The sequence below is a fragment of the Pogoniulus pusillus genome, chromosome 2, assembly GCF_015220805.1.
Source record: "Pogoniulus pusillus isolate bPogPus1 chromosome 2, bPogPus1.pri, whole genome shotgun sequence".
NCBI classification, from domain to species: Eukaryota; Metazoa; Chordata; class Aves; order Piciformes; family Lybiidae; genus Pogoniulus; species Pogoniulus pusillus.
Window position 1 is genome coordinate 5,955,723 of NC_087265.1, and position 13,588 is coordinate 5,969,310.

A 13,588-nucleotide genomic window follows, 5' to 3' on the forward strand; every position below is an offset into this window, starting at 1 on the left:
CTTCAGACTCTCTCCCCTTCTTCTGTTGCTGCTTGCCTGGCAGCAGAGCCCAACCCCACCTGGCTACAGCCTCCCTGCAGGTAGCTGCAGACAGCAATGAGCTCTGCCCTGAGCCTCCTCTGCTGCAGGCTGCACACCCCCAGCTCCCTCAGCCTCTCCTCACAGGGCTGTGCTCCAGGCCCCTCCCCAGCTCTCTGGGCCTGACCCTCCAGCCAGTTCTTGACCCATACCAGAGTGAATCTGTCCAAGCCAGGAGCTGCCAGCTGTGCCAGGAGCTAGTTGTGGCAGACAGCATCAAAGGCCTTGCTGAAGTCCAGGCAGACTACAGCCACAGCCTTCCCCACATCCACCAGTCAGGCATCCTGATCATAAAAGGACATCAGGTTGGCCAAGCAGGACTTGATGGGCAATTTCCACCCACTCTGCCCCAAGCCTGGAGCTTTCATGGGGTTGTTGTGACCCAAGTGCAGGAGCCAGCACTGGGCTTTGTTGAACCTCAGCCCATTGGCCACATGCCATTGATTCAGCCTGGGCAGGTCCCTTTGCAGATCAAGCCTGCCACCCTAGTTAGAGCCATCTACACGCACTCTACCAATGACCTGGAAAGGGAATTAAGACATGAAAGAGAACTGTCCCCAGCCCTGGGGAGCATCCCTGGTGACCACCTGCCTTAACTCCTCTCCCCACCATACTCTGGGCCCAACCATCAGCTCATTGTTAAAACCACCCCAAGGCTCTCCACACTCTCGGTGCAGATCACAGAAGACCAAGAGACTCCAAAAGCTTTTACAGGTTGAGCTGTTTTGGTTTTGTTTGATATTTTTTTTTCTTTCATTTTCATTTATTGTAGAAAAGTCCTCGGAATGCAGTTGGGTTTTGTACATCTAAATTCCATAAAACCATAGAAATGAGGATACTTAATCCTGCATGCAAGGCTGCATTTGTTTGGTTTGTTTTTTTTGTCTCTCTTTTAAATGATTCTGATCACAAAAATAACAACACTTCTCTTGTCTTTTTTTTTGTTCCTTTGTTTTTAAATCCTTGGAAAGCCACTAAAAGCAGAGGGAGAGCAAAGCATGCAACACTGTACACATTTGCATAGTATATTGTACCCAGCATGCCTCATCGAATGCTACACATACAGTATCTATAGAAGGGACAACAGAAAGAGGGAAATCAGCAGAAAACAACAAGGTGGAGTAGTTTTTTATCTTGGTAAATGTCTTTACCAGCTGAACTGGCTCCCAGTGAGGCTGCATTTCGCTTCAGGTTGGAGGGGACCCTCAAAGCTCATCTTGTGCAGTACCCACCCTTGCCCTGCAGCCAGCAGGGACATCTCCAGCTAGATGTTCGTGCCTCAGGGATTCACAGAGTGCATCATAGAATCATAGAATCAACCAGGTTGGAAGAGACCTCCAAGATCAGCCAGTCCAACCTAGCACCCAGCCCTATCCAGTCAACCAGACCATGGCACTAAGTGCCCCATCCAGGCTTTTCTTGAAGATCCCCAGGGACGGTGCCTCCACCACCTCCCTGGGCAGCCCATTCCAATGCCAATCACTCTCTCTGTGAAGAACTTCTTCCTAACATCCAGCCTAGACCTACCCTGGCACAACTTAAGGTTGTGTCCCCTTCTTCTGTTGCTGCTTGCCTGGCAGAAGAGGCCACCCCCCACCTGGCTACAATGCCCTTTCAGGTAGTTGTAGACAGTAATAAGATCACCCCTGAGCCTCCTCTTCTCCCTCAAAGCTCATCTTGTGCAGTACCCACCCTTGCCCTGCAGCCAGCAGGGACACCTCCAGCTAGATGTTCATGCCTCAGGGATTCACAGAGTGCATCAGGTTGGAAAGGACCCTCAAAGCTCATCTTGTGCAATACCCACCCTTGCCCTGCAGCCAACAGGGACACCTACAACTAGATGTTCATGCCTCAGGGATTCACAGAATGCATCAGGTTGGAAGGGAACCCCAAAGGTCAACTTGACCAAATCCCTGCAGCCAGCAGGAACACCTCCAACTAGAACAAGATGCCCAGGGCCACATCCAACAGCAGAGACACTGGTGGATAAACACAGCCAGGAGAGAGAGGTATTCCCTGTTGTAAATCACCTGGCATGAAAGGACAAGGCTCCACACAGCCCTTGCCTTCTGCAGACACTGTGATCAGCCTCTTAGTTCTGATCTCTTCTCTGCTGCCTTTCCCATTCCAGTTACTGCACTGAGATTCACTCAAAGATGTTTGTGCCTCAGGGATTCACAGAACACACCAGGTTGGAAGGGACCCCCAAAGGTCAACTTGAGCAAATCCCTACAGCCAGCATGGACACTTACAACTAGAACAGGCTTCCCAGGGCCACATCCAGTCTCATCTTGAATGTCTCCAGGGATGGGGCCTCAAACACATTTCTGGGCAACCTGCTTTACTATCTCACCACCCTCATTGTGAAGAACTTCCTCCTGATGTCTATCCTAACCCCCCCCTGTTTGTTTCAAACCATTGTCCCTTGGCCACCACCACAGGCCCTTCTGCACAGTCCCTCTCCAGTCCTCCTGTAGCTCCCCTTTAGATACTGAAATGTAGTTACAGATTTAACAACTGCCAGGCTGTCACTGGGAACCAGTTTGGGTGAAAACCAGGGATTCTGTGGGATCTGAGGAGCCCAAGGTCCATAGTTTGTGGTTCTGAGTGACTGTTTCCACCTCCTTTCTTTGCCCCTCCCTGTGTCTCCTGTGTGCACACAGGTTGCGCTTTGCTCGGTTCCCTTCGGTTGCTGCTCTCATACAAAAGAAGAGAACTGGAGCGTTTCAGGTGGAAATCCACCAAAGCACAGCTAACATCAGGTTGGCAGGGACCCTCAAAGGTCATCTTCACAGAATGGCCTAGCTTGGAAGGGACTTCAGAGATCATCTACTCCAACCTTCCCACCATGGGCAGGGACTGCTGTGGTCAACTCCCTCCCTCCACCTCATTTCCCTTCCTGTTTTAAACTCAGTGGACGTTCTGAGTGGGCAGAGCTCTGAGGGTGCAATATTCTCCTCTCTCCCACCTCCCCATCCCCAGCAAATCACTCTGTAGCCCCCAAAGCTTCTTTACTGGCACTCTTCTTATTTTTCCCATTCCAGACCTTGGGCTACTGCTGTTATTTGTGGTATACTCATCAGTTCTATAACCCAAACTAGCTAAAATCAGAGGTTATTGATGTGATTTCAGCTTCCAGGAGGAAATCAGCGGACATGAGTGCAGTGGGCTTGCTAATTGGCAAAGGTTTAGGGGTGCTTTGTGTTTGTTTGGTTGGTTTTTCATTCATTAACAGAGAAATCATACAAATTCATCCAAAATAATCACACAGGCAAAAATGCAAGGCTTAAGAAATGACCTGCCCAGGGATCAAAAACTGCAGTAAACTCACTGAGACTGGATCAAACCTCCCCACCCCTTTGTATCTCAAGACCACCACAGTGTCTGCAGGGGTGGAATTCTTGGAAGTTTGTGCTATTACAAATGTGCTTCATTTTTCTTTGCTCTGGTTTGGATTAACATCCCTGGCAAAATATTTCCCTCCCTAGTGTAGAAGAGATTTTCACACTGTATTGATTCTTTGTTTGCTTATACTGAGCAGAATTAATCCCAAAGGGGATTTGGGGAGTTTTGAAGTGGAATTCTGGTTTGCTTTTCAGGAAATATTGCTAAGGTTTCTGATAACCAGGATGTGCCATTTCTGGTCAGAGCTTGCCAATTCTCAGCTTTTTGGGGGAGATGGTAACAAAGCCCGCATCCAACAGTAGGATCCAGTCCAAAAGAGGCCAAAAATGGTGAGGGGAAAAGGCAAATCTACCAAAATCTACCCAGAGCAAGCCAGTGCTGCTCCCAGGAAAAAAGGATTGACCCACTCATCAAATCATGGCATGCTTTAAAGGAAGGGACCTTTAAAGCTCATCTACTCCAACCCCCCTGCAGTCAGCAGAACACCTCCAACTAGATTATTAATCTTTTAAACTTGATTTCCACCTTCTTCTCCCCAAATCCTCTGTATGGATTCAGTATTTCTCTTGATCTCTTCAAATGGATTCCATAATGGAATCCTGAGACATCTCAACACAGGATTTCCACACTGAGCAACATTCTCAGCTCCTTCTCCAGGCTAATCCCACACATCTATCTCACAACCCTTCTTAAATGCCCCTTTGGTTTTCAAGACAGACTTTGAGCAACAACCTGACCAAGGTTCTTCAAATGGCTCTTCAAACACCATACTCCCTTTTGGCAGCTCTTGGGAACTTCATTCCCCCAGAGCTCAAACTGGTGACACCACAGCATCTTGTTTCTCTTTGCAGAGCCACTGTTGGAAGGAACAGGGGGCAAAAATGCAACAAAAAGAAACGGCAGCAGCACCCCCTGTGTCCAAACTTCTGTTCCTGCCAACTGGGTTAAGAGAAAGCCACAGTTAGGAGTAAAACCAGAATGGGAGAAGTGGTATCATGCAAAATAGGCATCTCATTGCTTTTCATTTGTGGTCTCCAATTCAGTTTTACCTCCAAATGAAGGTTGTGGAATCAAGGGCAGGCTTCAGAAGCGCTCAACTTGGACAACAAAATTCAGCAGAGAACAAAACACAAAGTCTGGCTAAAGCCCCTAACCTACCCCAAATGCTCTCAAGTAATAGTCTCAGCAATATTCTTTGGGGGATAGGAATGTCAGTAAAGATCTTGGACTGCAGGAGCCTGTTTCAGAGAAGTTTGTGGTTCTGAGACTAAACTGAGCTTGAAGTTTCCGTCCTATGTGCACCCAGAGGAACTACCATCAGCTTGTTACTCCACCAGCAACCTCTCCTTGCCATGGACACTCTTCTGAGTACCTGCTAATCGTCATTTTAAAAGCAAGGAGCACAAAAGGTTAACCCTTCCTCAGGTATCAACATTAGAAGCAGCTTTCAACCCAGCTGAAAGGTTTTCTGATTTGCAGCAAACCCAACACCAACGCTGGGAGGACAATCACCAGCAACAGCATCCACTGAGCCACAGAGCCACCTCCGAGCCCAAGCATGCTTGAGTTATTTGGGTCCATCAGGGTTGACTCAAAGAGATCACAGAACATCAGGGGCAGGAAGGGACCTTGACAGATCATCTGGTCCAGCCCTGCTGCAAGAGCAGGATCACCCAGAGCAGGTCACACAGGAACACATCCAGATGGTGCTTGAATATCTCCAGAGAGGGAGACTCCACAACCCACCCTGGGCAGCCTGTACCAGTGCTCTGTCACCCTCACAAGGAAAAAACTCTTCCTCAGGTTCACATGGAGCCTTCTATGCCTCAACTTCCACCCAGTGCCCCTTGTCCTGTCACTGGGCATCACTCAACAGAGCCTGGCTCCAGCCTTCTGCCACTCACCCCTTACATATTTATAAACATTAATCAGGTCACCCCTTAGTCTTCTCCTCTCCAAGCTAAAAAGCTCCAGCCCCAGATGTGGAATCAGGAGCAGGCTGAGTGCTCAGCAGCTGAGGAGCTGTCATTAGCAGAACAGCACCGGCAGCAGAAGCTGCTCGTGCTGCTCACGGACAAATCCATGGGTGCCCAATTTCTATGGCAAGATGATCAGATCCAGCTGCTTGCACTGTCAGTTCTCAAGCAGAGGAAGTGATTTTTGCCAAGCCAATCTGTTCAGAAAACAACCATTTCATTTGGCCCATTGCTGAGGAACTAAAATTGGATGTGGAACGGCTTTAGTCGCGTACGCCGGGGTCACAAAACATCATCAGCTGGGAGCTGCGCATCTCATGGGAGAAACGTCTCTGGAAGCAGGAAAAGAGCCCAGACATCTGTTCAATACAACTGGCCAATAAATTAAAAGAGCTGAATTGTCTTTCAAGTGGCTTCAGGATTTGGAAAACACTTTGTCAGTTCATTATCCCTGCCATTAGATCTGGAGGTGGTTTGTTATTATCCACCTTCGTTGGGTTATTCATCCCAAAGGGTCCTGGTGAAGAGCTGAAGCTGATGGCAAAAAAAAAAGAAAGGATTGGAAAAAAAAAAAATATCAAAGATTTCATAAAAGGTCTCTGCAATCATAGAATCATAGAGTCAGCCAGGTTGGAAGAGACCTCCAAGATCATCCAGTCCAACCTAGCACCCTGCCCTATCCAATCCACTAGACCATGGCACTAAGTGTCTCATCCAGTCTTTTCTTGAAGACCCCCAGTGATGGTGCCTCCACCACCTCCCTGGGCAGAAAGAGAAGAAAGAGCTTAGAGACAGAACTGTGATACTCAGTAGTTTAGTAGCAGGAAGAAATGGGACAGGGCTGGAAAACTGAGCCTGCCACATATCCCTTCAGGAATACAGGGACCCAATGGTTCTACTCAGCGCTGCAGCGTTCAGAAGTCACAACACAGCCAGTGAGCACTGCTGGAGGTCTAAGACAGAGGCTAAAACATATCCTGCTTGACAGTGCAGCTTTTACTGAGTGCTCTGCTTCCTAAAAATGATTTGCTTTATAAAAATAAAGAGCTCCCCTAAGCTTGGCTCTAGAATAAATTAACAACCTATTAGCGCATTAGCTGTAGGTGTACTTAAGGATGGATATATCTCAAAGGATAAAAAGAGAAACCAAACAGCAAGCAAGAGACCTGCTGGGATCACTTCTAACTGCTTCAGATGGAATGGGCAGAGGGAGAGGAGAGGGCAAATTAATTACAGAGGAGAGTAAAGTCAAGGTAAACGCACGTGGTGAAGGAAGTCCAAGGGAAGAGGCAACTTCCCTCACGAGCGTGGGTTTAGGAGAACAAACCGAGGAGTTCTGGCACTTCAGATGCTGCAGGTGATGGGATCTGTGCATATGTGTCCTGTAGATCTTTCCCTAGCGTGACATGGAAGACTTGAAAACAAGGCTCCAAAAGGCTTCAGAAAGAGATGGGAGAGTTTTGGCTAGGAGATGGATGATAAAGCAGTAACCTCGTTTGCTAGAAAAGAGAAGTTAGTTGCTTCGCGGCTACCTGCCTTTTGAAATGCAAATATCTTCAAGCAATTAAATGATCTGATCTCTACTGCTACTACAGAGTAAAGATAAAGAGCTGGCTACTCTAGGTTTATACATCTCAGTGCAACCTTTGCAATTAATACTTTTAATGCACACAAACAAGAAACTTAGTAGTAAAGCTTAGAGGGAAAAAAATAGATAATCCAATGTTTCGCCTAAATGCCTTCTTTTCTCATGCAGGTACGTGTGCTGTACATGGAACAGAAGTCTGGAGAAGGCTCCACTGTGCTGTAGCAGAAAAATACTAGAGAAGGCAGCTGATGCCACCACTGCCAGACCAGATCCTGCCACTCTTCCTCAGCCTAAATGTACCTTTGAATCAGGCAGAAGAGTAGACTTGATCAGGTCTGCCATATCCACCAGAGAAGGCAGCTGATGCCACCACTCCCAGACCAGATCCTGCCACTCTTCCTCAGCCTAAATGTACCTTTGAATCAGGCAGAAGAGTAGACTTGACCAGGTCTGCCATATCCACCAGAGAAGGCAGCTGATGCCACCACTGCCAGACCAGATCCTGCCACTCTTCCTCAGCCTAAATGTACCTTTGAATCAGGCAGAAGAGTAGACTTGACCAGGTCTGCCATATCCACCAGAGAAGGCAGCTGATGCCACCACTGCCAGACCAGATCCTGCCACTCTTCCTCAGCCTAAATCCACCTTTGGAATCAAACAGAAGAGCAGACAGGATCAGGTCTGTCGTATACACTAGAAAAGGCAGCTGATGCCACCACTGCCAGACCAGATCCTGCCACTCTTTCTCAGCCTAAATGCTCTTTTGGAATCAGACAGGATCAGGTCTGTCATACCCATTCTTAACTCCCAATGGATGCAGAGATTCCCCTGTTTTTCTTGCCCCCTGGCCCATTTGAACCATCTCATGCCCTTCAGGCAGTCAAGGCAGTTAAAAACAATGAACCACGCATCCACCTGCTGCTGGAGAAGGACATCAGGTTGGGTTGTACCAGACAGGAGATGACCTTCCTCATTGTTAACATCAAGAAGATAACCAGACTCAGCAGTGGTGATCTTTGCTAACTGGTCCAGAGGGGAGAAGGAATCATAATGTTCATTTATTCATAGACTCACAGAATGGTTTGGGTTGGAAGGGATCTTGAAGATAATCTAGTTCCAACCCCCCTGCCATGGGCAGGGACACATTCCAGTAGAGTTTAGGAGAAAAGAAGCCAATCTAAAAGTTAATGATCCCCATTTTGGACAAAGGGAGAAAAAAAACCCAAAACAAAATCAGTTTTGATGTGAACCTGCATTAAAAAAAATGCAGGTTCTGTCAGCTGGAGGAAGTGGGGAAGCTGAGGAGCATCTGTGCAAAGACACAGAAGGGTGAGTGGTGGTGAATTTGTCAGTCACACTGGACCTAAGGCTTCCCTGATCACATAAGACACAAGGCAGTCACACAAATGTACCTAGGTAAAAGAAACTGAAGACTCAGGAGGTGCAAAGAAGTGACTGTTAGGAAGTAAGGCAGCAACATCTCCACAGACTGATCCTCCTGCTTTCAGTCAGAAACAGCAGCTCAACAGCTGTACTGGGAGCAGATTGGTTGTCCCTGATAATGTGATTTTTATTGCCATCCAACTCTGACCAAGTTGTGATTTCAGATGTTTTGTCATTTACTGCTAGTTAACTCCACTCCCTTCCCTCAGATTTCAGCACTGGAATTGAAACCAAGCCTCTGGAGACTTCTTGTGCGATGCTGAGTTCTTAAGACAATCAAAGATGGACTTTGAAAGAGGGAATGTGTTGGGAGGTACTGGGGTGGAGCTACTCTGCACACTGGCTTAAGAGGAGTGTTGGTTTCCATTTTGAAAGGCTGAAAATGGGGAGGGGAAAGATGATGTCTCTACACACTAACACTCCATTTTGGGACTACTACCTGTGTTCAGGTCAAGAAGAGGAATCAAAAAGCTTCTTCTCAACTTGTTCAGGTCAAGATGAAAAGCCAAAAATTCTCTTCTCAACCCATTCAGGTTAAGAAGAGAAACAAAAAAAGAAGTCTCTTCTTGACCTGTCCAGGTAAAGAGAAACACAAAAGCCTCTTTTCAACCTGTTCAGGTCAAGAAGAGAAACACAAAAGCCTCTTCTCAGCCTGTTCAAGTTAAGAAGAGAAACACAAATGCCTCTTCTCAACCTGTTCAGGTCAAGAAAAACACAAAAGCCTCTTCTCAGCTTGTTCAAGTTAAGATGGGAAACAAAAAAGCTTCTTCTCAACCTGTTCAGGTCAAGAAAAACACAAAAGCCTCTTCCCAACCTGTTCAGGTTAAGAAGAGAAACACAAAAGCCTTTTCTCAGCTTGTTCAAGTTAAGATGGGAAACAAAAAAGCTTCTTCTCAACCTGTTCAGGTCAAGAAAAACACAAAAGCCTCTTCCCAACCTGTTCAGGTTAAGAAGAGAAACACAAAAGCCTCTTCTCAGCCTGTTCAAGTTAAGATGGAAAATAAAAAAGCTTCTTCTCAGCCTGTTCAGGTCAAGAAGAGAACCAAAAAAGCCTCACCTCAACCTTCAACCACACCAACTACCCTCAGGTTTGTTCCACCTCCATATTCCCCTTCTCCTGCCACAGTTCATCACCGCTGACCACAACTAAACCATCAGCACTGGCTAAATAAACTAAAGGAATTTTACTGCCACCTTCACACCTGGCCTAAAAACTCCTTTCAAACTGGAAAGTGCTTTTGTAACTGCTGCAAGAATGGGTGATATTTGGCACTGTCTGAAAAAAAACAACCACCACCAACAACCCAAACAAACCAAAAAACCCAAACCAAGCCACTCTGGAGAGAAGTAGTTAAAATAACTACTTTTAGAGTAGAATAACCCTTTTTGTTTATTCTCACTACCAATGGAAACTGAGCTTCCAGCACACAACCACTGCAGCTGACTTTCAGGCTTCTAAGTGGTTTGGAAACAGTTAGATTGTTCCTTTGGGTTTGGTTGTTGGAGGGGGGGAAGAGAATGATAGAATCCCAGACAGGACACTGGCAAGAGTGGGAGCCTTACCAATGCCTCACCTTGTTCCACTGCTGGAACACCTGAAGGTCCTTCTAGTGGAGGGGAAGGGGTTGGTTGGTTCTGTTTCTTTTGTTGTTGTTGCCTTCGATCGATTGCAACGTGCTCGAGTCGACTTTCCAGTCAATTCACCCAAATTCCAACAGGAATTGGTTTATACATTGGTTCCAACTGGAACTGGTCATTTGGAATTTCCAGCACAGGAAATTATTGTGTTTTTGTTTTTTTTTTAACTCTAAAATTACAAATGGATGTGTCTAATACCTAAAGACAAGGAAAAAAAAACACAACAAAACCAAACCAAATAACCAAGCTGAACAAACAAGTATGGCTCTAAATGTCAATGAAAGAAGAAAACCAATAAGAAAACCAACAATCAACCAGAATCAAAAGAATCAAAGCAACCAACCTCAGTGATTGATTGGGCAGAAACGTCAGGGCATGGACGCTGTTGGTTTTGCCCCTCTACTTAACATCAGATGACAGCAGAGTGCAACTCTGGTTTACATCTGCCAAACCAAGGTGATTTGTTTGTTTGCTTGCTTCATCTGCCAAACCAAGATGATTTCTGTTTTGTTTCCTAGCTACTTCATGGCAAGATATCAACTGATGGATCCTATTTTGCTTTGGTTTCCCCTCCCCCCTACCCCCACCCCCCAGGTTCTTCAACTCAAAGCCTGTGGCGCGAGTCGTGGCTGTATCCTCCCGGGGAGCCTCGGTTCCTGTGGGGTTTGTAAGTGTCCTGGTACGAGTCAGAGTATTCTTCTTCCACCAGAGAATAGTGGTCTCTGCTGTGTTGGGAAGTGGAAGACAAGCGGTTCCTGCTCTTCCGAGCCCTTTCGCTGGGGTAGTTTTCATCTGAGGTCATTAGGCTTCGGCGCTCGACTGGAGAGTTCTCGGTAGAGTGGCTGCTGTGCCTCAGCCGCTGGCTCTGCGAGGGCCAAAGGAGCCAAGAGTTAGCACAGGCAAAAGGGAGCTCGAGGCTCCTAGCTGCTTCTGAGGCTGGATTCTGAGGTCTTTCAGAACCCATCTGCGTTTGCCTCACTCGTTTTAGACTAAAGCCTGGGTGCTACAGGAGCGGCTTACAAGGACAGGCTGGTTCCTAGAGCTGAAAGCAGGCCAAAGGTGGCATTCCAAGGTGTGCCTCCTGCTCTTCACCCACTACAGGCCCTTCCAGCATGAAAAGTGAGCTGATGTAGTCAGCATTTATCACTTTCCTCTGATCATGAACCTAACATTCATGCTTAGAAAACGTTGAGCATTGACTTAGGTGGCTTTAGAAAAGCATCTGGAGACGTTTGCTGGTCTGGTTTGATATTTAACAAGGTGCAGCTCTGAGCCCTATTCAAAACCCTTCCTATGACCAACCAAATGATGGTCAAGAAGAGGCCAGCCTCTTTTCACTGGTGTCCTGTGACAAACTGGAACCCAGGAAGTTCCACCTGAAGATGAGGAGAAACTTGTTTGGTGTTAGGGTGCTGGAGCCCTGGAGCAGGATGCCCAGAGAGGTTGTGGAGTCTCCTCTGGAGACTTTCAAGCCCCATCTGGATGCATTTCTGTGTGATCCTGCTCTGGCAAGGGGTTGGACTTGATGACCTTCAGAGGTCCCTTTATGACCTCTCCCATTCTATGGGCTGCTAAGGATGGCTCAAATGGCTAAAACCCAAGAAATATTTTAAGTCTGCTGACAGAAAATCCTCTTCTAAAATCATTTACTAATGAAAAGTCTTGGCCTTTGCTCCCCTCATGGTCCCATAATGCTAACGTCCTACACTTGTCCCATGAACATCATTAGCTCTATTTTTTTTCCCCCAGGAAAACGGCACAATGAAGAAATAGCCTAAAAGTAGGATTATTTGCTGTCATCACCCACCAATCTCTGCAGAGGACAGCTGGCCATACCCTCAGAACACACTCAGCCAATGCTTTTCTTTCTCCAGATCACAGAATGGTAAGGGTTGGAAGGGACATCATTCAGTTCAACCCTCTTGCCAAGGCAGGTTTCACCCAGAGGTCACAGGTGAGTTTAGAATGTTCTCCAGAGATGGAGAGTCCACCTCTCTGGGCAGCCTGCTCCAGTGCTCTGTCACTCTTAAATTAAAGAAGCTCCTCCTCATGTTTAGATGAAGCTTCCTATGGTCAGGTTTGTGCCCATTAGCCCTTGTCCTGTCACTGGGCATCGCTGAAGAAAGCCTGGTTCTGTTGATCAGCATTGATGAAATGACACAGCCAATGTCACCCTTCTGATCCTGGCAGTGCCAGAAAAGTGCTGCCCACGATGGCTGCACTCTGGGGGCCTTGGGTTCATAGATTTACAGAATGGTTTGGGTTGGAAAGGACCATAAAGATCATCTAGTTCCAACCTCCCCCTCCACAGGCAGGAACGCCTTCTTCTAGCCCAGGTTGCTCAATGTCTCATCCAACTTGGCCATGAACACCTCCAGGGAGGGGGCATCCACGACCTCCCTGGGCAGCCTGTTCCAGTGTCTCACCATCATCTGCTCCTTCTCACTTCTGATGCTCCCTGTGCTACGAACCCTCCCTTCCCATCACTACACCCTCCCTGGCCAGCAGTTGGGCAGCTGCATAATTGATAAGCAGAGGCTTGCCTGCCAGGAGAGGTGACTGCAGGTAAGTGTAGGTTTACAGCCCAGCAGATAGGATGTCACAGCTCTTTCTACAGATGGATGCTACCAAGGTTACTCCCTGAGCAATGCCACCTAATCATCTGGCAGGGGGAAGGTGCCCTTCTGCAAGCTCAGCTACTGGGTAACAACTTCTCCTGCACCTATTTGCCTCATCTGGCCCAGCAATGCAATTCTGCTATATAATCACCTCAACTTTGAAGTGCTGTTCTCACACCCTCTAGCTGCCCTGTAGTCATAGAATCATAGAATCAACCAGGTTGGAAGAGACCTCCAAGATCATCCAGTCCAACCTATCCCCCAGCCCTATCCAGTCAACCAGACCATGGCACTAAGTGCCTCATTTTCCTCTCTGGTTGCAACCTGCTCCCTTCTAGAAAGCTCCCTGTCTCCCTGCCTCATCCCCATCCCAGTATTTACCTCCTGAGAGGTTTCAAGTGGCACCAAGCTGCTGTGGTTACACACTGCTTTTGTGCCCCACATCACTTTTGGCCCCACAGAGTGACCAGAATGACAAGCTGCACTTTGCTGCAGGTATGGACTTCAAATGCAGATCTCTTGGAGCCTGAGGAACTAAACTGATATCCCCACAACTTGAACTAGAGGGTCAAGTCCATCAGCTGAAGCGAGACTAAGCTGAGGTTTGGAGCCAGCCAGGGATTAGCCCCAAAGGGAAGTGCTGGCCCCTTGGAGTTAGCAATGACAGAGTTTATTCTTCCTGCTTAGGGCTGTGAGCACACACACACAGCTCAGTGTTGACATCTTCCCCTTTTAGGCAAGGACCAAAGGGCCACCAGCTTTGGCAGGGTGGAGACAGTGACGGGACACAGCTGGAGCACACTGTGGTGCACACTCTCCCTTTGACTCTGACTCTTCTGTGC

The 13,588-nt window shown here is 47.4% G+C and overlaps 1 protein-coding gene across 4 annotated transcripts in view; it reads right to left on the reverse strand.

Annotated features, from left to right (window-relative positions):
- Nucleotides 1-784: 784 nt before the first annotated feature.
- CACNB4 (calcium voltage-gated channel auxiliary subunit beta 4) overlaps nt 785-13,588 on the reverse strand; it is a 125,785-nt gene continuing 112,981 nt past the window's right edge. For 2 of the 4 annotated variants that reach the window (XM_064154960.1, XM_064154970.1), the window contains one exon: nt 785-10,993. In XM_064154960.1, coding sequence (XP_064011030.1) covers nt 10,733-10,993 — 261 coding nt within the window. In that variant the 3' untranslated portion in view covers nt 785-10,732. The remainder of the gene's footprint in view (nt 10,994-13,588) is intronic. The other 2 variants (XR_010304970.1, XM_064154978.1) reach the window with 2 other exon arrangements.